This window comes from Gallinula chloropus (assembly GCF_964237585.1).
Source record: "Gallinula chloropus genome assembly, chromosome: 11".
In the NCBI taxonomy this organism is placed as follows: Eukaryota; Metazoa; Chordata; class Aves; order Gruiformes; family Rallidae; genus Gallinula; species Gallinula chloropus.
The window spans coordinates 4813197-4835737 of record NC_140096.1 but is presented as its reverse complement, the minus strand read 5'-3'; the positions used below and the strand labels follow the sequence as shown (position 1 = coordinate 4835737).

Here is a 22541-nt window from a genome sequence, read left to right as displayed (position 1 = left end):
GATCTGCAGGAGTGACATCTGCCCTGGGATGTCAGACAACATGGCCTGGGAAGCAGCCAGCCTGGGGCCTACAAATAACATGACCCTCTAGACTTAAAATTCTTCTGAACATCCTATGTGCAGCTGAGGTGCAGAGCACTCTGGGTGGGGTGACTTGCTCATGGTCACAGGGCCAATATAAGTCTTCCCAAGAGCTGCCAGACCCGGTGCTGTGGCGTGGGCTGCCTGCACGGCGTGCTGGGGGCTTTGCTGCAGCCTGGTGCCCGGCTGTGCCTCACTGCAGCCAGCAGAGCCAGCGTCTGTGGGGCTCGGGGACAATGGCACCCGTTTTTATCCACCCTCCAGTCCTGGTCCATAGGCATGGCCAGACACTCTGGGCTTCCTGATACTGGAGAAGAAGTCCCTTGGGCAGAGTCTGAGCCCTGGAGAGTGTGACCCCGGCACCACAGCCTGCCAAGCCCCTGAGAGCCCCTGCACAGCGTGCTGCCCCACACCTCCGAGCAGGGCCAGGGCTCCTCCTGTCGCTCTGCTGACTCATGGGGACTTCCAGAGCTGTAGTAGTTTGACAGCGTGTCTGAGGCAAAGGAAATACAAGGCCAAGTGCTTGGGATTGCCCAACTCCAGGAGCCTGGTGGGAGCTTCCTGCAGGCAACTGCTGGAGGAGGGGACTGGGCAAAGGGTGGATGCTGGAAAGCCCCTGACACGCTAGCTGGTTTCCAGTTAAACACAGTCAGACAGCAAGGGATTTGTTCCCTCGGTTGAAGCCTTGTGCCCGACATCTGTTTTTGGAGCAGCCTTTTCTACCAAGCAGCATGGACAGGCCATGGGAAGGCTTTCTGCTTGCCCTGGGATACCCAGGGCCTGCCTGTAACCTTTCATAGCTCCCATGGGTGCAGCAGCCTGGCTGAAGGCAGGAAGGGGTGCTGCAGAGCTGCCCTTAGAAGGGTCTGTTGTGGCAGGGGGACCCAGGTGCCTGATGGGGACCTTCTCCCCTGCCTGTTCCAGCCACGCTGGGGGCAGCAGACATGTGCCTTGTCACAGTTTCCCATAGCATCCTCACAGAGAAGATGACAAAGTCCTGGTTAGATAAGCAGACAGTGAGGTGGGTTGAGAATGTGGCTGGAGGGAGGGTTGTGGTCTGAGGCACAAAGCCTAGCTGGAGGCCAGTCATTATCAGTGTGTCTGGATGGTCAGTACGGGGATGGTTCTGTCTAACATCTTCGTTAATGACCTGGGCAGTGGGACAGCCTGCATCCTTGGCAAGTTTGTGGTTGATGCCAAGCTGAGAGGCACAGCTGACAATCCCAGAGGGTCGTGCTGCCATCCCAATGGACCTGGACACACTGCAGAGATGGACCAAGAGGGACCTTGCGGAGCTCAGCAAGGAGAAGTGGTAAGTCCTGTCCCTAGGGAGGAACAGCCACAGACACTGGGACATGCCAGGGCTGTCAGAGCTGTCCTGAAGCCAGACTGTCCCCAAACTGCGTGTCCTGGAGCCATGGAGGGAGGCAGGCAGCAGGCTGCTCTGATGCATCCAGACCAAAGGTGTGCTGGAGGTTTAGTGCCCTGGGGATCATAAAGAGAACTGGGCAGTGGGAAAAGGGGAGGGGGTCTGTAGCAGAGGAGGGGCTTTGTGGAGTAGGGGGAGAGTCCCATGATGATCCGGGCTGCAGGACAGCATTTCTCCAATGCCAGCAGAGCCCCAGGACCCATGGGGGCCAAGTAAACCCCTCGCAGCAGAGCAGCATCCGGTGGTCACTCCATCCCCATGCTGTGGGGGGTCCTGCTCGCTCCCACTGCCACATGCATGGAGCTGCCAGCTGCATCCCAGCAGTCAGGGTGGTGGAGGCTGGGGGCTACACTGTGCTTACACTACATCTCCAATGGGTTTCCACTGCAGGAAGCCCCCTCTACCTGCTGTAGCACCCCCCGTGCCCACCGGCCTGGGCCGTGCACTCACCATGCTCAAACAAGGCATATTAAAATAGAGTTTATTGGTGTTCTCCATTTTAAAAAAACCCAAATAAACCAAAATCCATTGATAACAAAACCAGTCCCCAAACCCAGCACCATCAGATGCAGGACACACCTTTTAGTGTACACGGGAAGAGGCAGTGAGGGCTGGACTGGGGGGTCTCTGCCACCTCCGTGTCCCCACAGGACCCACCACACTCACTGTACAGTATTCTTCTGCCTGCGGGGCTGGCTGGGGAGGGCAGGAGCCCTTGGAGGAGCTGGTGGTATCAGATGGGGATTATGGGATGTCACGGCTGTGCAAAGCAGCCCTCACATGAAGCAACACTGGATGGGAAGGCACAGCACGCAGGCAGGGAGCACTGAGCCTGCCCATGTGTCTCCTACAGACTCGATGTTTTGCAAAGCAGCTCTTGCCTGTTCTTTGTGCTGCCCAGTGCAGGAGTGTAGAAACCAGATGGATGCCCTACCCCCTGCCTCCATCTCCCAGTCAGGGCCCTGAAGTGTTGTTGGGGTCCAGGGAGGGAGTGGCAGAGCTGGAGCTGTACATGGCTGCTTCTCCTGACACATCCCATAAGGCAGGGAGAGTTTTCTTAGCTGACAGGAGCCAGGCAGCCAGCAGCACGTGGCCCTGGGTGCTGACATGTGTGTGAGGGATGCTCTGATCTTCAGCCCTTTGAAAGTCCCACATCCCTCCTTCCCTCCCACAGCAGGTCCTGGCATTCTCACACATCATGCCCAGCATCTTCCTGCTGCATATCCTAATGGGGCATTAGACACCCATCGCAACGCTGGCAGTGAGAGTGATCTGTCACTGCAACACACAGCAGCAGAGCCTTTTGGGGTCTCCAGGTGGAGCCTGGGTGCCGTGGTGGAAGAGAGGGCTTGCCCAGACACCGGCTGCGGGGCCAAATTCAAACAGCTTCAGCCCAGGTGACGCACTGGGATCCTGGGATGCCTCTTCCTGAGCGTACGGGACGGCTGGGACGGCACAGGGCTGGCAGAGCAGAGCAGAGCGGCCTCAGTAGCCGATGGGGAGGCAGGGCTGGCCCAGCTGCCAGGGTGGGGTCTCATCTCTTCCACCAAAATGCCGCTGCAGAAGGACTCAGCTTTCCCTGTGATGTGGGGAGCAGGGATGCAGTTGCCACTGGAGCCACACAGGGACCGGTCTGTACACGCGGGCAGCGCGGGTGGCGCAGGAGGGCTGCAGCCAGCCAGCAGAGGAAGACAAGGGAGCGGCAGGGAGGCTGTGAAGCAAGGCACTATTTCTGAAAGGCAGCGGGGGTAGCGATGATGCCGTAAAACCCCCTCCAGTCCCTCCCTTGGCCGGGGCTTAGTTATGTCAGGGCTGCGGAGGTGGAGGGCTCGGCTGGGGCGGTGCTGCCGCAGCACCCCGCAGCGGGGTTAGGTCATCTTCCTGGCCACGCTGGCGTAGGTGTGCTCGATCTCCTCGTCGGCGGGACACGTGTGGCTGAACTCATCGCAGGCGTAGGCGTTGTTGAGGTAGCGCCACACGCCCGTCATGTCCGCTGGGATCTCGAAGTCACGGTACTTCTTGGCTGCGATCTAGAAAGGAGAGGAAGAGGAGGAAGCTGAGGCTGCCCAGGTCTGGGGAAGATTCGCTCTCTGGTTTACGGGGGGGAGACGCACAGATATGGGACCCCCAGTCCCCTGTGTGTGTGATCCTGCCCCGCCACCTCACCCTGGAGTGGGCACCTCTCTCATGTGCCTGGGAGCGGGGGCCTCACCTTGATGATGTGCAGCTTAGGCAGGAGGTTGCAGTCAGCCAGTGTCAGGTGGTCTCCATCAAGGAATTTCCTCTTGGAGACAGTGATGTCCTCCACACTGTCCTGGTCGATCTCCTCAGGAAGAGGGGTGTTTAGGTAGACATCCAGCCGCTGAAACTCCCGCAGTAGGGCCTTCTCAAAGTCTGGGTGGGCAGGGAAACGTGCTGTTAGCCCAGTGCCCCAGGGTCCCAGTACAGCCCAGCGCTGTGCCAGGTGTCTGAGCCTCTCCATATAGGGATAAACCCTCAGGGCCATACTGGTGGTGCACAGCATTGGACCCTGACCAGGGTCTTTGATCCCAACAGCATCACCCCATTGTCCCCTTCAGGACCTGCTCACACCCGCTCTCCCCAGCGCCTGTACCCGGGGCTGTCAGCACACACGGGCTCCCTTCACCCTTCTGCCTGCCCCACGCTTGCTCAGGAGGCTCAGGTGGGGAATGCAGCAGGAGCCCTGACCCGCTGTCAGGACTTCCCTGCAGACAAAAGCGTCTCTCCACGCTGCCCAGCGTGGCAGATCCTGGACCTGCAGCCCCTGCCCACATTTCTTACTGATGTTTGCTTCCTTGCGTGGGTTCTTGATGTATGCTGAGAACTTGGCGAAGATGTCGCTCCCGACATCGAAGGACTCCTTGTACTTGGGGCTCAGGTGTGGGTACCTTTAAAGAGACACTTGTGTCAGTATGAGCAAGGATGGAAGCAGGGATTCAGCCCTGTGAGCTCCTAAGCCAGGGTGTCTAGTGCTGGATGGAGGCAGGGGATGCTCATCTGCTTGTGGGAGAATGGTGACGCTTTAAATTACTGCAGCTGCCCCCCAGGAGCTCTATTATCATGGGTGTTTGTGAGGGGGAAACCACGGGCAGAGATGCCAGGGTCTGGGCACTGTGGTGGCAGCACGGCCCTGGAGCGGAGCTCTGCCTGTAGCCCTGGCCCAGCCCAGCCCACGGGAGGGGGTGCGGAAGCCAGAAGCTCCCATGACTTCCTCAGGAACAGTCTGGTTGGCTGCTGCCTCCCAGGGCACGCTGCAAGGGCAGACTCCTGGGGGGGAGGAAGGTTCCTCTTTGGCTGGGCGGGAGGGCGTGCAGCCACGCAGGGCACGGGGAGGGGGCTGCCTTGGCCTGAGCTCATGGGGCCGTCCCACACCCCTCCAGCAGCCCTTTGGGCCTGCACTGCTGCCTTCAGGCAGGGACATTGGCTTTGCTCCTCCAAGCACGCTGGCTATCAGGGAGCAAAGGAGGGTCTCCCATTTTCTCCCCACCTTGACACCAACCACAGCAGCCAGCTGCAGAACCACCCCCTCCCAGGAGGTGCCCACGCCACAGGGACCTGCCCACGCTCCCCCCACCATGCTCTCCCTCTCCCCCCAGCGCTGCCTGCACCGAGGGCCTGCTGCAGTTCTTCCTATGGCTTTCCATGCCAGCCCTCCCCTCACAGCCCCCCAGCACTGCAACCCCTGGCCCTGCAGACTCAGGGCATGGGCTGGGGAGCAAGCGCGCTCCCCGAGCCGCTCTCAGGCACCTCTTAGCACCCTGCCTTGGTTTCCCAACCCGCTGAGCACTACGCAATGCTGTGGCATGCCTGCCAGACCCCAAAAGGGGGAAGGAGTGAGCTTGCAATTACGTGGGTGGGCCCAGGGTCTGCTCCAGGAACTCCTCGATCTTAATGAAGTCTGTTTTCAGCTCCTTGTTGAACAGCAAGAAGGGTGGGTTGGTGCCTGGCGCTAAATCTTTCAACTCCTCAGGTTTCCTGGAGTGGAGATAAGAAGTGGGCTCAGAGTCTGCAGCCTGTCTGCACCCACCAACCCCCCAGGAGAGAACAGGAAAAGCTGGAGTGGGTGGGTGTGATGGGAGGGGGGAGCAGGACTGGGACCACCCCCACTTCCATGCTCTGCTGGGTTTGGGGTGCTCAGTGCCCCGCAGCCTCTCCGTCTGCTCTGTGGTGCATCAGACCTGTTCCTGCGCCCAGCAGGCTGGGGGTCCCCGTGCCATGCATGGGTTGGCATGCAGCTGGAGCTCCGTGCCAACCCACCCCCTGCACCCTGCAGTGTGCCAGGCAGTGTGCAGGCAGGGACTGTCACCCCTGTCCTCACAGTGACACGCTGGCTGTGGTGTGGGAGGGAGGGAGGAAAGAGCTGATGGGGGGAGCTAAGCCAGGGTGTCTTGCCCCACTGCTGGCCCAGGGCTGGGCTGTGGTGCCATCTCACCTGGTCATGTCCACCGTGGTGACATTGAACTTGACCCCTTTGAGCCACAGCACCATGAAGAGGCGCTGGCAGAAGGGGCAGTTTCCAATGTTTTCTCCATCCAGACCAGCCTGCCAGGAAAGCAGAGAGAAGAGGATTTAACAATTAGCTGGGCTCAGCCGGCCCAGATGGGATGCCTGGAGATGGAGAGCCACCAGTCTTGGGAGGAAGGCACACAGAGGGCTTGGCCCAGCACCCCAGCAGCTGCATGCTGCAGGGAGCTCTTCCCAGCACCAGGCTTGGCTGCAGGATCCCTGAGCCCTGACCTTGCTGCCACTGGAAAGCATCAGAGAGCATCCCCAGGATGGCCAGGGCCAAATCCTTCCCAGAAACGTGAAATAAAGCCATGAGGAAGAGAAGAAGGAGGCAGGGCAAGGAGGTGGAGCATGGCTGCTGATGGATGAGGAGGAAGGGAGGCTCCACTTGGCTGGGAGACCAGGCTGGAGAGGACGGCGAGAAGGGAAATGTGCTCATGCTTGCCAGGAAAGGAGCAGTTTGTTTTTGTGTGCTGTTAGTGTCTGCTTCCGGACCCAGGCATGACTCCCCCAGCCTGCTGATGGCCAAGCACCACCCAAGCAACTTCCTTGGTCTCGGTGAGGAGATGGGGCTGTGCAGTGGTAGATTCCTACCGGCATCCCACCCAGTATCCGTGGGGAACTGAGGCACACATCAGCTCCTAAAGCCCCACTTGTGCACACAGTCCCTCTCCATCCCTCTGCACGGACACGGCCGTGGCATCCCAGCACTCAGGGGCTGCTCTGTGAGCAGCACAGGGCCCAACAGCAGTGGGGACACAGGAAACCAGGAGCTTGGACAGCCTGCCCTGTCCCACCAGGTGTCCCTCATTGGGGACAAGTCTCTCCCAGTTTGCCTGTTCAGCAGTTCAGCAGGGAAAGCAGCATCAAGTGTCTCTTTCCTGCCTCAGCAGCAGCCAAAACCACCCACTGCACCCCTTAGGAGGAGTTTGTTTCAAGAGGGACAGGGCAGGCTCTCCCCAGTGCATGAAAACCACAGATGCTGCTCAGAGAGGGAAGCTGTGTTGTGGTTTGAGAGGTAAAATGGCTCACAGGAAGCTCGACTTCTTGAAGAAAATTAACTGGTTCCCTGGCTGCACGTGAACCACGGCTCCCTGGAGCGTGTGTGGGGCAGTCCCGACACCTCAGGGACATGGCACGGCTCACGCCAGCTCATGGCAGTGCATGAGCCCCAGAGGCACAGCTCGTGCCCCACAGCTCTGCACTGAGCCTCAGTATCTGCTGGTGAGCTGCAGTTCAGAGCCTGAGCAGGAAGCTGGTGAGATAGGGGAGGGTTTGGTGGTGCGGAAGTCAAGTAGCAGCATTAATGTCCAAGGAGGCAACTCGGAAGTGGCTCCAGAGCTTACACCTCACAGGGGTCCCAAAGACTAGGATGGGCAAGGCTGCTTCATTAGCAGACTAATTAGAGATCGGTATTTACAGATGCCCAGAAACCTGTGGACTCTGGAGCGCTCAGCTTCTCCAGGAGAGCTACACCAGCCTCAAACTCACCACAAGGGAGCTAGTAAACTGGTCAGAACAAAACCCCATCACTCAGAGTGGTCAGCTGGCAGAGGTGGTCTGCTTTTCCACTGTGCCAACACCTCTTAGTCCTTCCAGAGGAATGAAAAATAACTTTTAACCAGTGTTTCCTATGCTCAGCTGTCATGAAATGATGCTCCTGAGAAGTGAAATGGGAACGGGGAAACGTGTTGATTCGCTGGAACATACCCAGAAGCAAAGCTGAACTCACACAGAAGGCTTTTTGCTGGCTGTTAATACAAAAAGCCCCTGAGTAGCTGTTGCTCAGGAGCATCCTGTGTCAGCATACAACAGCAGATAAGATTGGGTATCGTATGTCTTGTGAGTGGGAGGGAAGAGCCAGAAAACAGCCATGAGGGCTGCCCATTCTTAGGAGAGCAGGGCCTCTGCTCCCCTTCCCTGCTCCATTGTCACTGGCACCTACAAGCCAAAGCTGATGCCATCCTTTGGAGCATCTCCAACACCTCAGAAGATGCTTCTGTGGCTGCCTGGCATAAGGACCAACACTTTTCTCCCTGCTGTCCTGAGATGGCCTGGGCTGGTGGCAGAGGAGAAGCAGTCAGACAGCTGGGTCGCCTTCGCTTTCCTCTCTCAGCACAAGGTTGGGGACAAGGAGCCTTAATTGGGATTTACCTTGTTGTGCCCACAGGAGCTGTTGTGCTGAGCTAAGGCAGTGAGTGGGATCGCTCAAGGGAACACCATGGTGCTGGAGGGGACCGTCAGGTGAGCAGGGTGTCCCTCAGCCCTCGGGGCTGCTCTGGGCTCAGGCTGTGCTTGCCTGCTTCAGCCTTCTCTGGGATTTTCTTTGAGCTCTGGCTGCCAAGCAGCTCAGGCTGGTTTTTCCCCTTGTCTTTTAAAAATAGAGAGGTGTGGAGTTTTGGACCAGAGTGGAAGGAAAATCAGGATGGCCTCTGCAGGAAAAAAAAAGGGCCAGGCCCATCCTAGGATGCTCAGAGCCAAATCTTTACCCAGAGGAGGTGGAGGGCAGCTCCACCAGAGCTCAAGCACTGTAGGCAGGGACACCGGGCTCTGGTGTGGCCCTGCTGACACCCACCTAGGTGTGAGGAGACCCCTCAGAAGCTGAGGGACCCCAGGAGAAAGGGGCCTGGGGGTACCCCCAGCCACAGGCTCTTCCTCCCTGGCAAAAAAAGCCAAGCAGCAGGGCAGGGAAGTCATCACTCTGCTTCATTCTCCAGAGACAGATGCTTCCCCCGCTCCCCCTGGGCTGCAGCAGGGATCAGGGTGAGGGGTGCAGAGCTCAAAGCCACCCCAAACTGACCTTCCAAGGTGATAAACCCAGCGTGGGCCAGCACAGCATCCACGCCCCAGCTCTGAGGCCTCCTGAGGCTGCGCACGGTGTCGAAGCACCGAAATTACTTGGCAGTTCCTGTGGTTTCCTCTTCAGTGAAGCAGCGTGAAGCACAAGTGGGAGGAGGGAGGAGCAGGGCCGCGTGTTTGGGGCTCTGTGCCTCAGGCCCACCAGGCCCCTGGGAGACAACCTTGGGGTGGCTGAGCACCTCGAGTGACCCCCAGGCAGGGAGAGCCCGGTGAGGCGATGCTCTCCCTGGCACCACGGCAGGGTGAGAAATTGCCAGCCCTTTGGGGGACCACTCACCCCAACCCAGAGACGATGCAGGAGCTGCCTCACACCCTCCCCATCCCCGCCATGTTAACTGCAGCGGTTGCCAAAGTGGAAGCCAGGCCGGGGGAGGCCGTGCTGGTGTGAGACCACCGGTGTCCCCCACGATTCAGGGCTGGTGTCTTATGCTGGCAGCAGCATCTTGGGGTGGACCCTGGCCTGGGAGAGGTTCGAGGTGCCCTGGCATGGGAGGGTGCCAGGCTGCAGCCAGGAGCTGGCACCACTTTGGTAAAACCACCTTCTGAATGGTAGGACGAGGCCTAGCATCAACTGGTCGGTTAACAGACGAGCCAGGAAGGGGGTTTTGTGCTAAATTAAGGTGGCCCGGAAGCCCTGACGATGCTGCTGCTTTGTTTTCTGTTTCTCTTCCCTCTGAAAACCCCCTTGAGCGGGTTGCCGCCATTGCTGTCACCTCACACATCGTTTTCTTCTCCCCCAGCCATCCCAGGGAAACAAGTGCTGCCAAGGAGGGAATTCACAGCCAATCCGAATTATTTTCACTGAGAAAATACACTTGTCTGGTCAAGCTCAGTGCCTAGCAAGCCTTGGTCTCAATTTTGGCAAGGGGATGGAGGAGAACCCTCCCCTGAAGGTTCAGATAATCCTTTCCAACACGTATCCAGGGTTCTTGCCAGGCACCGGGCAGCCCTCAGAGGAGAGGAGCAAAGCCCACAGGCTGAGTGGCTGTAGGGAAGCTGCCTTTAGAACCTCGGTGGGGTGGAACAGGGAGGCATTGCTGCCTCCACTGCTGTCACTTCAGGGCACACCCATCCTGCTGGCACGGCCCTGGCACATGCAGGTTTCAGCTCCTCTGCTGTGCCCCACGTCTGCTGTGGATATTCTGAACTCAAGTGTTCAGATGTTCCAGGGAAGCGCTTGGAAAATTGCTTAACGGGGAAGGGGGGGGGGGGAGAACAAACTTCCAGTGAATAATCCCCGGGGCTGCTCAGCAAAGCCTCCTCATCCCACCCACATGTGGGCACCGGCTCTGTTTCGCAACCCTGGCTCGCAGGAGAAGCTAAAGCAGCTGCTCTCAGCCCTCCCGTGTGCTGTTCCCAGGCTGGGGCTGGTCTTATCTGGGTTTCGAGAGGTGCGTGTGTGCCTGCCCCTCCTTACACCAGCAGCACTGCCACCCCTGGGTACACGACCACCCTGAGACCAGGGCATCTTCTAGGATGCTGGGTGTGACACCCTGTGGTCCTTGTTCCGCTGCAAGCCTCGTCCCCTCCTCTCTGCACCCACTTAGCCACTCTTCACTCTTGTGGCAAGCAGCCCCAGCCTTGGTACCCGCCAAAAACGTGAAGACACCCATGAACCTCCACCACCTACACCCAGCTGGACCCTGGCAAGGATGAGCCTGAAGGGACCCATCAAAGAGCAGCTGCCTCTCCCCTGTCACACCCCCACCCCCCCCCCCCGCTAGACCCACCTTCACAAACAGCTCGATCTCGGGCTCCTTGGTGGCGTTGTGCTGCCGACTCTCCATCCTGGCAGCGTGGGGAGGGACAGCTCGCTGCTCACTGCTGTAGTGAGTTGTTCTGCCCTCTGCAGAGCTCACACGGGGGAAGCTTTTGGAGAGCTGGCAGCTTGAGCACCTCAACCCCGCTCACGTCCTGTCCCGTCCTGGAGGGCTGAGGCTTGCCCTTTCCTTCCTTTGAGGCGGGGAGGAGCGATGGGGTGTGCACCAGGACCTCCTGGGGGAGGGGGAAGCCGCAGGGCCTCCCATCTGTGACTCAGCATGGGTCTATCTGGACATGTTGATGGGTCCCTTCCAGTCTATCGCAGACGCCCAGGCGCTGCTCCAGGGCCTCGAGCAGCAGGCTGGTGGCCCCGGCAGTCCCGGTACCGCTGCTGTCACCTCCCAGCTGGGAGCAAGGGGGAGCAGAGGAAACCTCTTGCTTGCTGCTCCTTGCGCTGTCCCGGCCCCATCTTGCCTCTTTGCCACCCTCCCAGCCTTGTGCCCAGACACCGGTGCCGCAGGGCTCACCGCTTCTCTATCTCTTTGGGGTGAAATGAGCTGATCTTGCTGCTTCCCCCTCCAGCTGCTGCATCCCAATATAGGGGCAGAGCTCCTCTCCCTGCAACCACCCCCGGGGCTTTTCTGGGTGGGCTCATCTGAGCACCCCTGCTGCAAGGGGTGGGGGCCGAGCTGGGCAAGGGCTCAGGAATGCCACAGGTGGCACCCCGGCCACTTGCCACCAGCTCTTTGCAGCAGGCCAACACTGCCAGGGTGCAGACCTCAAGCAGGAAGGATTGCAAAACAGCCAAAGTTGGGGGGGGGAATCAAAGAGGGTTGAGCACTTTGGGGTGCAAAAGGGAACCCCAGAGTGCCGCCCAGCCAGCACAACACGTGGCAGGGTGGTGGGAAGGGATGTCTCCAGGGCTGAGCCCCAGCAGGGCCCCGTTCCTGGAATTTGGGCTGTTTCACAGGAAGGATGACCAGCTCGCTTTCCTCCCCAGGATGGGAGGGAAACATTGGCTGTCAGATCATCCTGGCTGCAGTCCCAGAGGAGATGGCTTCCCAGCACCCACACGTTTAACTCCTCCCTCGGGCAAGTCCCGTCTCACACCTTGGGACCCCGCAGCTTGTACCACAGCTCTGCACAAAACAGGGATCCTGGCTGTGTGACTCACCACCCCTCCACCCCCCACCCCCTCCCAGCTCTAGTAAGCACAGACTTTCCTAAAAATAGTCAAACTCTGATAAGGAAGCACCCACCCTGGTGCAGTGAGGCTGGGAAAGGATTTTGCAGGAGCCTCCCCAAGGGGGTACCGTAGTTCTCCCAGGTGCTGCTGCGTGGCCCAAGGCTGTGGTTAAACGGAGGGGGGCTGGGGGCCTCCACAGGAGGGGCTGGGGGTGTTTTTCTTTATGCCCCCTTAAAGCTTTTCAGATACACAAAACCCCATCTGATGGGACAGGAAGCTCTGCCTGACAGGCTTGGAAGCAGCAATGAAGTAACGGTGCTGTGAGTGCAGAGCAGGGCCATGGCAAACACCCACCCACAAGCACCAGCCCAGTTCCTGACTCCCCCCCTCACCCTTCCCAGCTCCCCTGGGTGATGTGTGCCAGTCCCCCTTGCCTCCCCAGCTCCCCCCTCCTGCTGCCCCTGCCAGGGCGATGCTGAGCCTGTGGAAAGCTGCCCCAGCTCCTGGTGCTGTCCTGCTCCAGCCCAACGTGTTTCCCTGGGAGCTGCCAGCAGCAGGCAAGATTTAACCTCCCACAGGGCAGGGGCACAGGGATGGCAGCGTGTCCTCTTGAGATGCTGGAGCACCCAGTATCTGTGCTGAAGGAGGCTGTGGGGCCAGAAGGGCAGGAGCAGAGGGGTCCCTGCACGCAGCGCCTGGGGCAGGGCGGGTGTTTCTGCTGGCCGCCCTTCCCTTCCGCCGCCAGCACTGAATGGCCGGACATTTGCTGAGATTACAGCACACTTGTATCCGGGTTTCTGCCTCACTGTGCCCCTGAGAGAGGGGGGGCACACTGGAAACCTCACCAAGCCCTGTCCCCGTGCCTAGGGGGGGAACAGAAGCAGGAGGGAGGGGGCTGCTGGCTTCTGCGCCAGCAACAGTGATGCTGAGGCAGGCCCACTCGCCAGCCATGGAGCAAGCATGTCCCTCCCTCCCCATGGGAGGTGTCCCTGTGCAGAGTGTCCCCAGCTGCCCAGAGCAGCCCCGTGCCTGGGCAGCAGACAAAGAGCGGGTATACAAGCGCCTGCCCAGCCCCAGCGCTTTGGCAGGGCAGAGAAGGCAGCTATTGTCCCTGCACACTGCCAGCCCCAGTGCCAGCCACAGCCGGGGACCGGAGCGGCGGAGGCTGCCTGGCGGGACGCAGCAGGGCCGGCAGCATCACACCATGGCCCCGCTGGAGGGGCCGGCAGCAGCCCTGCTCCTGCTCTGCCTGTCTGTGAGGCTGGAGGCCAGCCCGGAGCTCTCAGGTGAGTGTGAGCAGGGTGATGAGGGATGCCAGGGATGGGGGCAGTGTGAGCCGAGGGCACAGTGATGCCAGGTTGGTGGGGCAGTGGCAAACGAGGCACAAACTGGCACAAGCCAGAGGGAATCTGCTAAAAAAAAAACCCAAAAAGCTGAGGTTTGTTTTATTCCCACATCAGAGCTGGGATCTGAAAACACCCTGTGCATGTCCCACAGCACTGCTGGGAGGGAGGGAGGACCAACTCCCCCCCAGCTGCCTGTGCGCTCCCTCAGAGCATTTGGAGGCAGAAATGTGAAGAAGAAAATCATAAAACAGCCCCTGATGTTTTCTGAGACGTCCCTGGCCTCCTGTAGCCCCCAGTGCCTGGTGATATGGGACAGCCAGAGGAGAGGAGCAGGACAAGCCCACGCTTTGTGGGCACTGCACCCCAAGGGGCTGATCCTGCTTCGTGCCCTCCAGGGAGCATCTCTGCCTCTCACTGGGGCTCTGACCTGCCCGAAACAGCTCATCCGTTCCCATCCACGCTGCTCTGCCTCTCCTCCACTGCCCACAGGAGTGAGCAAGGGCTCGCTTGTGCAAGGCTGTGGCCCTCCAAACCGCTCATCCCATCCCTGCAAGGATTCCTCCTTTCAGAGCTGGGAAATACCAGCAGCTTCCCCATGCCCAAGGGAAAGATGAAGTCTGAGCAGGGGCAGCTCCAGCTGCATCTGCTGACATCTCCCCATGGAAGGGATGCTGGTTGAGGCTGCCAGAGGGCGGGTGGCAGCAGGGAAGGTGAAAGGGACCCTTTGTGCAGCTGAGCCTGGCACTGCTTTGCCGAGTACAGGGGGAGAAGCACAGGATCCAGCGCTCCCACCTTCTCGTGTTGGCTGGGGGGGGTGACACACAGTGGGCTGGGGAACAGGGGGTGTGTCCCACTCTGACCCCAGTGCCAGGGTGCAAGTCCCTCCAAAGACCCCACAGCTGGGGACTGGGGTTTCTGACTCCCCTGGCAGCCCAGGATCCTGCCCAGCAGGTACCAGGTTCTCCTGTCCCCACCTCCCAGCCTCAGGAGGATGCTCCCCCTTTGCTTTTCTTTAATTCAAGGAAGGGCCTGACCTAAACAATTTTTTGTCAGCTCTTCTTAGTTCCTCAGCTTCCTCCAGCCACCAGCTCCCGCTCAGAGCACCCCTGCCAGAGCCTTCAGTACACAGCTTCCTTGCTCACCAAAGTCCCAGCACAGCTGATACCAGCCAGAGCCGAGGGTTCTGTGTTCAGCCCTGAGCAGGACAGCCTCACCTCACTGCCCTACGCTGGGACACTCTCCTTCCCATGTCTCCATAACAAGTCTGATTTCCTCTCAGCCCTTGACTCATGGGGTTCTTTTGTACACATCTTGTCTGAGCTGTCATCCTGCCCCCAGCTTTCGCTTCCCTTTGCTAACCCGCTGGGCTGCTCCACGCTGCTCTCCAGCCCCCTGACTGCAGGATGAATGGAAGGTTTGCTGCAAGTCCCTTCCAACTGCAGACTCAGCCCTCAGGGTCGCTTAAAGCCTCTCACCCCTCTGCTGCAGCCCCACTCTGCTCCTGTGTGCACCCCATAAGCACCCTGGCCCCAGACACCCTCACTGCCACCGGCTGCCAGGAGCCCCAAGCACCAACAGTGTCTCCTCCAGCCAGCGCTGCCCCTGCTCCCCCCTTCCAGGGTACCTGCGCAAGGTGCTGAGGAACCACACGGCCCACACCTGCGATGGGGAGCAGCTGGTCATCGTCTGCCCTCGCAAGACCACCATCAGCATCCTGGGCGCCTTCTACGGGCGCCGCGTGCCCAGCCCCAACCTCTGCCCCAGCGCCGGCAGCGCCGCCCCGGAGAGCACCGAGTGCGTGTCCAGCACTGCCCACCTGGTAGGTGCAGACACGGTGGCTGAGGGGGCCTGGGGAGGGACAGGTCAGTGTCAGGGGAAGCCTGGGGAGGGACAGGTCAGTGCTGGGGGCCAGGGGAAGCCTGGGGAGGGACAGGTCAGGTGCTAGGGGAAGCCTGGGGAGGGACAGGTCAGTGTCAGGGTACCAGGGGAAGCCTGGGGAGGGACATGTCAGGAATGGGGTGCCAGGGGAAGCCTGGAGCGGGACAGGTCAGTGCTGGGGGCCAGGGGAAGTCTGAGAAGGGACAGGTCAGGTACCAGGGGAAGCCTGGAGAGGGACAGGTCAGTGTCAGGGTACCAGGGGAAGCCTGAGGAGGGACAGGTCAGGTGCCAGGGGAAGCCTGGAGAGGGACAGGCCAGGAATGGGGTGCCAGGGGAAGCCTGGGGAGGGATGGATCAGCCCGGGGGGCCAGGGGAAGCCTGGGGAGGGACATGTCAGGAATGGGGTGCCAGGGGAAGCCTGGGGAGGGATGGGTCAGCGCCGGGGTGGCAGGCTTGGGAGGAGGGACAGGGATGCTGCGCTCAGCTCTGTGGTGCCATCCCCTGGGGTCAGCACGGAGCCCAGCTCCTCCCCAGCCAGAAGCAGCACCTCTCTGTGCTGGCAGCTCAGATTAATGAGACAGGGGCCCTGGCAGGAGGGAAGGGACCTCTCCAGTGATGATGCCTGGCTGAAGCGCTCTCTGGGCCGCTCCTAAAGCCCCGCAGCCCGCTCCATGCTGTGGCTGTGTTCGAGCCCTCTGTGTGTCTGGGGAAAGCTCTGTGCCCGCTGAAGACATCAGCCCTCCACTGGCCGCACATGGGACAGCAGGAGCAGCTTGAGGAACGGGGAAGAGAGGAGCTGGTGGGACGTCGTTCCGTGGCATCCTGCAGCTTTACCTTGGCTTCTGGCTCTGCACTCCGGTGCAGCTAGCCTCAGCATCCTCGGCCTGAGGATGCCCTGGATCAGACTGGCCGTTGCAGCTGGCAGCAGCTCGGTCCAGGCATCGTAGTCACCTGGGATGGAACAAAATCGCTCCTTCTGGAAAGCCCTGGGTGTGTCTCCTTGAACAGTGGAGCTCCATCTCCACTCATCCATGACCCCCTCCTCCCACAGGAGCCCCTGGGGCTGGAGCCTTGTGGTGACAGGAACCTGGTGGCTGCCTTCTCTGGAGCCCTGCTCAGCCCTGCAATGCTCCTCAGCCTCAGCTGAAGCTCCCCAGTCCAGCCCCTCAGCAGGCAGGAGGGATACTGCACCCGTTGGCTGTGGGAGGGTGGGTGAGATGTGCCAGACACAGCACACCCAAACCCTGCCTGGCTTCTCCCTCCTGGTCACAGGGCTCTGGCAAAGCCAGGGCAGGTGAGACACGCGGTGAGGGCCAGCAGGAGGGTCCCAATGGGGACAGGGTTTCAAGTGCTACTTTTCTATTCCTGTTCCAGCTCCTTGCTAGGGCTGGGACACAACCACAGCACAGCCAGCTGCCTGTGGGGAAGGGGAACATGGAGCCATAGAAGAGGAACAAGGGCTGAGGGGCCAGTTCCCCACTCTGAGAGCTCTTGTGGCTTTGTTGCCCAGTCCTGCTCCAGCCACAGATCCCCTCCTGACATCCCTCGTGTACCTGGAGCTCTGCAAGCACCACGCTGGATGGTGCTGCCATGGCACCAAACCAGCCCCACAAACCACCCTGCAAACACAGGTCAGGGTCCCCAGAGCCTGTGTGGTAAGCACAGGGTGAGGATACAGTGCAGCACAGACTTTTGGAGACAGAACTGTGAGCTCAGGTTTGCAGGGAGATGGAGCTGCCCTACCCAGAGGACTGTGATCACGCTGGGCTGGGCACACCACTGCCCGGAGGCTGCTGTAGGAGAAGGGACTTGGAGGCTGCTGTAGGAGAAGGGACTTCTGCAGAGCAGAGACCAAGGCTGGTGCTGAGGCTTAGCTCTGCTCAGGCAAAACCTGGGATCGAGATGGATTGCATTTCCTCCTCCACCTTGTCTGTCCCGCTTTGCTCTGCAGAAGCTGCTGGCAGAGTGTCAGGACCAGCAGTGGTGCCAGTTCTCTGTGCACAGCCAAGTCTTCGGGCCAGACCCCTGCCCTGGGACACACAAGTACCTCATCACGTCCTACAAGTGCCGGCCAGGTGAGACAGAGCGGGTCTGGGCAGCGCTGTGTGGGCTCTCCCTGGGCCAGAAAGGGGCAGAGAGGGGGGCCAAGCTGCTCCTGTGTCTTGTCCCACCACCCTCCAGCCCTGACCTTGGCACCACACAGACCCTTTGGCCGGACTAAGGGCGGAGGGGACTGCTGGCGATTCGGGATGTGTTGAGACACTCTGCAGTGTCACTCCCCAGGGAACCACCGGGTCAAGACCGTGTGTGAGAACGACAAGCTGAGGCTGCAGTGCCGACCCAAATCCATCCTGGCCATTTATTCTGCAAACTACGGCCGATTCCTGCGGGGCAAACCGGAGTGTGATGCCCCCAACACTGGGGGACCCCCTATAGGTACACCAGAACGGTTTGAGCCAGAAATGAGGTCAGAGGCCATGCAGAGAGCGTGGCACAGGATGGCATCTGGCTGTACCTGTGCCTCTAGGCTCCCAGCAGGCAGGTCTGCCTGTGGGTCCATGCCCCATGTCTTTGCAGAGTGCTTGGCGCCAGATGCCCTGCGGAGGGTCTCCAAGAAGTGCCACCGTAAAGGGAACTGCACCGTGGCTGCTGACCGGGCCACCTTTGGGGACCCATGTCTCCCTGGCACAAAGAAACAGCTGCGAGTCTCCTACACCTGCGGTGAGAGCCACCCGTGGGGCTGGGGGCATGGGGGTTGCAGGCTGAGCCCCCACTGTGCAGGGCTGTGGGGCTCACAGGGGAGATGGAAGGGGCCGTTGGGGACAAGCGGGATGGTGATGCTTGGCATGTGCTCTCCTTGCAGTGCCCAAGCAGCTGCTGGAGGAGGTGGGCCCTGACACCTCAGACCCCTTCCTGCTCTCGGACTACATGCACGGTAACATGGTGGGGGGAGGCTATGCCAAAGGCAGTACAACCCCTTCCCTGGCCTGCCCGCATGGGTGGCACCCAGTGCTGGCCTGCAGCTCCATCCCAGCATCGCTGTTCTGTGGCAGACACCACCCATCAGTCAGCACCCACGTCTGAGGGGCTGGGGACATGATGAGGTCTGCTGGGAGCCCGGGAGAGGAGGCACTGCAGGGCAGCATCCTGGCGGGCAGAGGTGCAGGAAGGAAGGAGTGTGGGGTGGGGAAGGAGGCAGGAGGGGCAGGCAGCCAGGCAGGGGGGAGCTGGGGGGGCCCCTCGTGTCTCAGCCCCCGTCCCCTTGTTCGCCGCAGGTGGCTGGTACAAAGGGCCCAGGTTCTCCAGGCTCCGGGAAGACCAGATGATTTTTACTAGTTCTCTGGCAGCTTTTGCTCACCTTTGGGGTACGTGCCCTCCCCCAGCTCTCATGCAGCACCTGGGGGAGCAGGATGGGCTTGGGGAGGGTGGCTCAGGTCCCACGACGCCCCTGCTCAGCCTGGGGCTCAGCTGAGAGGCAGCCAGACCCCAGACATTCCCACGCTGGCTTTCAGGAGGAGGGGGGAGGCCACATAGGTGGGAGCTTGGAGGCTGAACAAGCTTCAGGGTCCAACAGCATTGCTGGGCATGGTGGTGCTGCCATCCTGCCCAAGGACCTGCCTTCTCCAGCGGGCTGGGTCTCCTTCCTTCCTGCCCTATCTGCAGGGGCACTAACGGAGAGCACCTCTCTGCAGGCAAAACTCTCCCTTCCTAGGGGAAATGACTCACTTAAATCTCTGCCAAGATGATTCCTCCCCCTGCACTGCCCACCCCCATTCTAGTGGGAGATTCCTGTGGGAATAGGGGCATTTCAGGACACTGGTGGGTGCTGATGAGGCTCTGGGTGATGCTCCCACAATCACAGGGGGCAGCCTGGATGCTGAGGGCATCCCTGCTCCCCTCCTCTTCCTGCCACATGCCTGGCAGAGGGGGTTTTCCACACGCTGGCACCCTGCAGGATACAGAGGCAGTTTGTATTCTGGTGTGTCTCTGCTCTTTGCCCCTTCCCCCAGGCATCCCAGAGAAAGTCGGCCTCTACTTCCTTTGCGGGGTCTCTGGAGGCCTCATGCTCCTGCTGTGCATCATCAGCCCCAAAACCACCTTCCTCCAGGAGGTGGGGGAGGCTCTTAAAGACCCAGAGCTAGGGAGCAGCTCAGAGCTCGGCAGGACAAAGCTGCGGGATGAGCAGGAGGAAGACCTGCCCGACGACAGCTCCTCAGACTCCTCCTTCCGCCGCCTCACCCACACCTACCGCGCCACCGACAGCATCTTTGGCCCGGAGCTGACAGCAGCCATGGAGGGGGTGGCAGAGCACCCAGGCCGTGGAGGGGAGGAGATCTGGATGCCCAAAGAATCAAGCCCATACGCCATCCAGAAGATCAAGTCAGCCACCAAGTAAGAACTGAGAGGAAATGGCTGGAGAGCAGCAGAGGGAGGAGGCTGTGTGGGGTCTGACACTGGAGAGACACAGTTTGGGTGCCTTGGGGTGAGTGGGCACCCCGAGTGGCAGCGGAGCCCCAGCAGCCCCAGTGTGGCCACCAACACGCTGCTCCAGCAGCCTGGAAACCTCTAACCCAGGGGTGAGACTGAGTGGCTGTGGGACAGCTCGTGGGGCCGCTGGCTCCTTTGCCACCCACACAGCACTAACCCTGAGCTAACCTGCCCCCTGCCCCCTCGCATGGGATGGCTCCAGCAGCTCACCCAGCTCAGCCACCCTGAGCCTTCCTGGGCTGTTTGCTCCTGTTTCTGCTTGGGTGCTGGCTTCTGCCCCTCATGCTGCACACACCTCTCATGCCACACACACCCCTTGTGCTGCACACACCCCTCGTGCTGCAAACACACACCCCTCGTGCTGCACACACCCCTCGTGCCACACACACCCCCTGTGCTGCACACACCCCCTGTGCCACACACACCCCCTGTGCTGCACACACCCCTTGTGCCACACACCCCCCCTGTGCTGCACACACCCCTTGTGCCACACACACCCCTCATGCCAAACACACCCCTTGTGCCACACACCCCTCGTGCCACACACATCTCTTGTGCTGCAAACACCCCTTGTGCCACACACCCCTCATGCCACACACACCCCTCGTGCAACACACACCCCTTGTGCCACACACACCCCGTGTGCCACACACACCCCTGTCCTGCACACACCCCTCGTGCCGCACACACCCCCTGTCCTGCACACACCCCTTGTGCCACACACACCCCTTGTGCCACACACACCCCTCGTGCCACACACCCCTCATGCCACACACCCCTTGTGCCACACACACCCCTCGTGCCACACACACCCCTCGTGCCACACACACCCCGTGTGCTGCAAACACCTCTCTTGCTGCACACACCCCTTGTGCCACACACACCCCTCGTGCCACACACACCCCTGTGCTGCAAACACCTCTCTTGCTGCACACACCCCTTGTGCCACACCCCCCCCTCGTGACACACCCCCCTGTGCCCTTGGGCAGAGAGGCAGAGCTGGCAGGAGGAGGGCAGGATGCCGTTGGGGCAGGTGGCAGAGCCGTGAGCGTGGTGCAGCACAGCCCTGCCACACCAAGTGCCCTGCAGCCCCTGCACCCCTGAGCTGCACCCCGGGCCGGGGCAGCTGGGCATGGCCCTGCCTCTCCCCTCCCTCCCAGCAGGTGCCCTGTCACCCTGTGCTGCCCTGTGCTCTCCCTTCGTGCTTTCCCACTGGCAGCAGAGCTCCTGGGGGTAACTCACTGGGGCTTTTCCCAGTCAATAAATGCACCGGCTCACAGGCATCACGTCCCTCCCTGACCTCTGCCACTGCTGGAGAAAAGGGAGGTAAAGGGAAGTGGCAAAGCTCAGCCCTCCCCCTGCAGAGCAGCTTCTTGCCTCCCCATGGTGTTTCTGGAGCTGGGCCATGGGGAACAACAAGTTGGGCCTGTTTTAGTATGGGAAAGACTCAGATTTTAGCCTGGGGAAAGGAAAGGGGGGAAAGAATCCATGTGGATCCCATGAAAAACACTTACCTGCCCTTGCTCCTGGCTGAGTTGGAGGCTCTCTGCTAAGCAGTCCTGGAGAAATCCTTCCCAGAGTGGCTTCAGGGCACCTCCACAGTGCTGGGGGGCTGGGCTGGGGCTGCTCCAGTCCCAAAAGGCAGCGTGGACTCCTTGGTGCTGTGGGAAAGGGCTGGATGGAAGCAGCCACCCAGCTCTTGTCATCACAGGGACACTCCAGGTGCTGATGCTCTTGAACTGGCTTGGAACAGGGTCTGTTTTTCCATCTGCCACCAAACCTGAAGTGCCTGGGCTGGGTGCAGCAAGACAGGGCTGTGAGGGACCTCAGTGCCCCTGGTAACCAGGGTTGTACCCTGCTCTGTGCTGGATGCTCCCCAGTGGGGAGCTGAGTGCCATGGGAATGCAGCAGGCTTCTGCTCCTGCTCCAATGAGGGGGGGGGCAAGGGCTGGCATTCTGCCTGATTTGGGGGTTTGCTGAGGGATGCCAGTGCCCAGGGGCAGTTGGGAGGGCTCTCACCTCAAACTGACCTCCAGCATCCTTAGATGAGAAGCAGGGCTGAGACCACAGCGCTTGGACAGCTGGCACAGCTCCTGTTGCAGACTCACAGCATTGATTTGCAAGGTCCACTTCTTGTTCCCCTCATCTTTCCTCCAGTACCCCCTGATGCCCAGGTGGGATTTTGGCGTGTGTGGTGCAAGCTGCAGCCCCTGCAGTGGGGCCAGGCTTCCTGAGGAGCACCAGCATCACAGGGACTGGAAAAGCCAGCTTCCCCCGCCAAGCCTGGGCAGGATGGGCAGACATGGACCCATCCCAAAGCAGGCAGCTTTCCCAAGCCCCCACAGAGCCGTAGGCAGACTTGGATGGGGATTTTTTTGGCTGGGGATCTTAGCCCACAGACCAATGCATCACGTTTCCATCAGCAGCAGGATGCATCCCAGGTCTGCCTGGCAAATATGCACCTGTCTCATATTTTTGGCTGGAGCTTGTACTGCTCCAACATGCCTCCTTAGAGGAAGACACATGGATCCCACAAGGATCTGTGGTGAGCAAACCTTGGGGAGCTCCCAGGTCAGGGTTGGCAGCAGCAGCACCAGGGCTGCTGGGGAGGAAACAAGATGGGCTGGAGACACAGCAGCCCTGACCTTGAGGACTGAATGCATGCAGGATGTGTGGGACCCAGCTCTAAGCCCCCATCAGCCCTGCCACAACCCAAACCTTGCAGCTCCTGGCTGTCAGTGGCCCCAGGTCTGTCTGCTAGAGACGTGGCAGAATTGCCTGTACATGGATGGAGCCACCCTGCCTGGCAGCCAGGAGGAAGGACCAGACCTGCCTGCATCCCCCTGGGCAGCAGGGTTATGTCCCCTCAGAAGGGGATGTTTCCAAGGCATTCATCAGCTCCACCAGCAGCAGCAGCACGTGGGTGTGGGATTAGCCCAGAGGATCTCCTTGGGTTAAATTTAGGAATCTGGAAGGTGTTGCTGGG

The 22541-nt window shown here is 60.4% G+C and overlaps 2 protein-coding genes across 2 annotated transcripts; one reads left to right on the top strand and one right to left on the bottom strand.

The window, feature by feature from the left end:
• Window positions 1-1984: 1984 nt before the first annotated feature.
• Window positions 1985-10805, bottom strand: LOC311195650 (chloride intracellular channel protein 2-like). The gene is made up of 6 exons (XM_084269069.1): window positions 10627-10805; window positions 5964-6073; window positions 5381-5506; window positions 4313-4419; window positions 3723-3904; window positions 1985-3540 (listed from the first exon to the last, which is right to left on the bottom strand). The coding sequence occupies exons 1-6, from the start codon at window positions 10681-10683 to the stop codon at window positions 3379-3381; spliced, it is 744 nt and encodes a 247-aa protein (XP_084125195.1). The 5' UTR covers window positions 10684-10805; the 3' UTR covers window positions 1985-3378.
• A 146-nt stretch (window positions 10806-10951) lies between these two features.
• On the top strand, window positions 10952-19538 carry LOC311195544 (protein eva-1 homolog C-like; the record flags this gene model as incomplete). Its single annotated transcript, XM_084268945.1, has 9 exons — window positions 10952-11039; window positions 12932-13129; window positions 14809-15008; window positions 17019-17142; window positions 17351-17503; window positions 17645-17788; window positions 17931-18002; window positions 18343-18432; window positions 19078-19538. The coding sequence occupies 9 exons, from the start codon at window positions 10952-10954 to the stop codon at window positions 19461-19463; spliced, it is 1455 nt and encodes a 484-aa protein (XP_084125071.1). The 3' UTR covers window positions 19464-19538.
• Between the last annotated feature and the right edge of the window lie 3003 nt (window positions 19539-22541).

Bases quoted from the DNA above. Each gene is read 5' to 3' on its own strand.
- LOC311195650 (XM_084269069.1), bottom strand. From the start codon at position 10,683: ATGGAGAGTCGGCAGCACAACGCCACCAAGGAGCCCGAGATCGAGCTG. The intron at 4,420-5,380 runs GTAATTGCAAGC...GTCTCTTTAAAG, and splicing joins CAGACCCTGGGCCCACCCAC to GTACCCACACCTGAGCCCCA. The intron at 3,905-4,312 runs GTAAGAAATGTG...CTGCCCACCCAG, and splicing joins ACGCAAGGAAGCAAACATCA to ACTTTGAGAAGGCCCTACTG.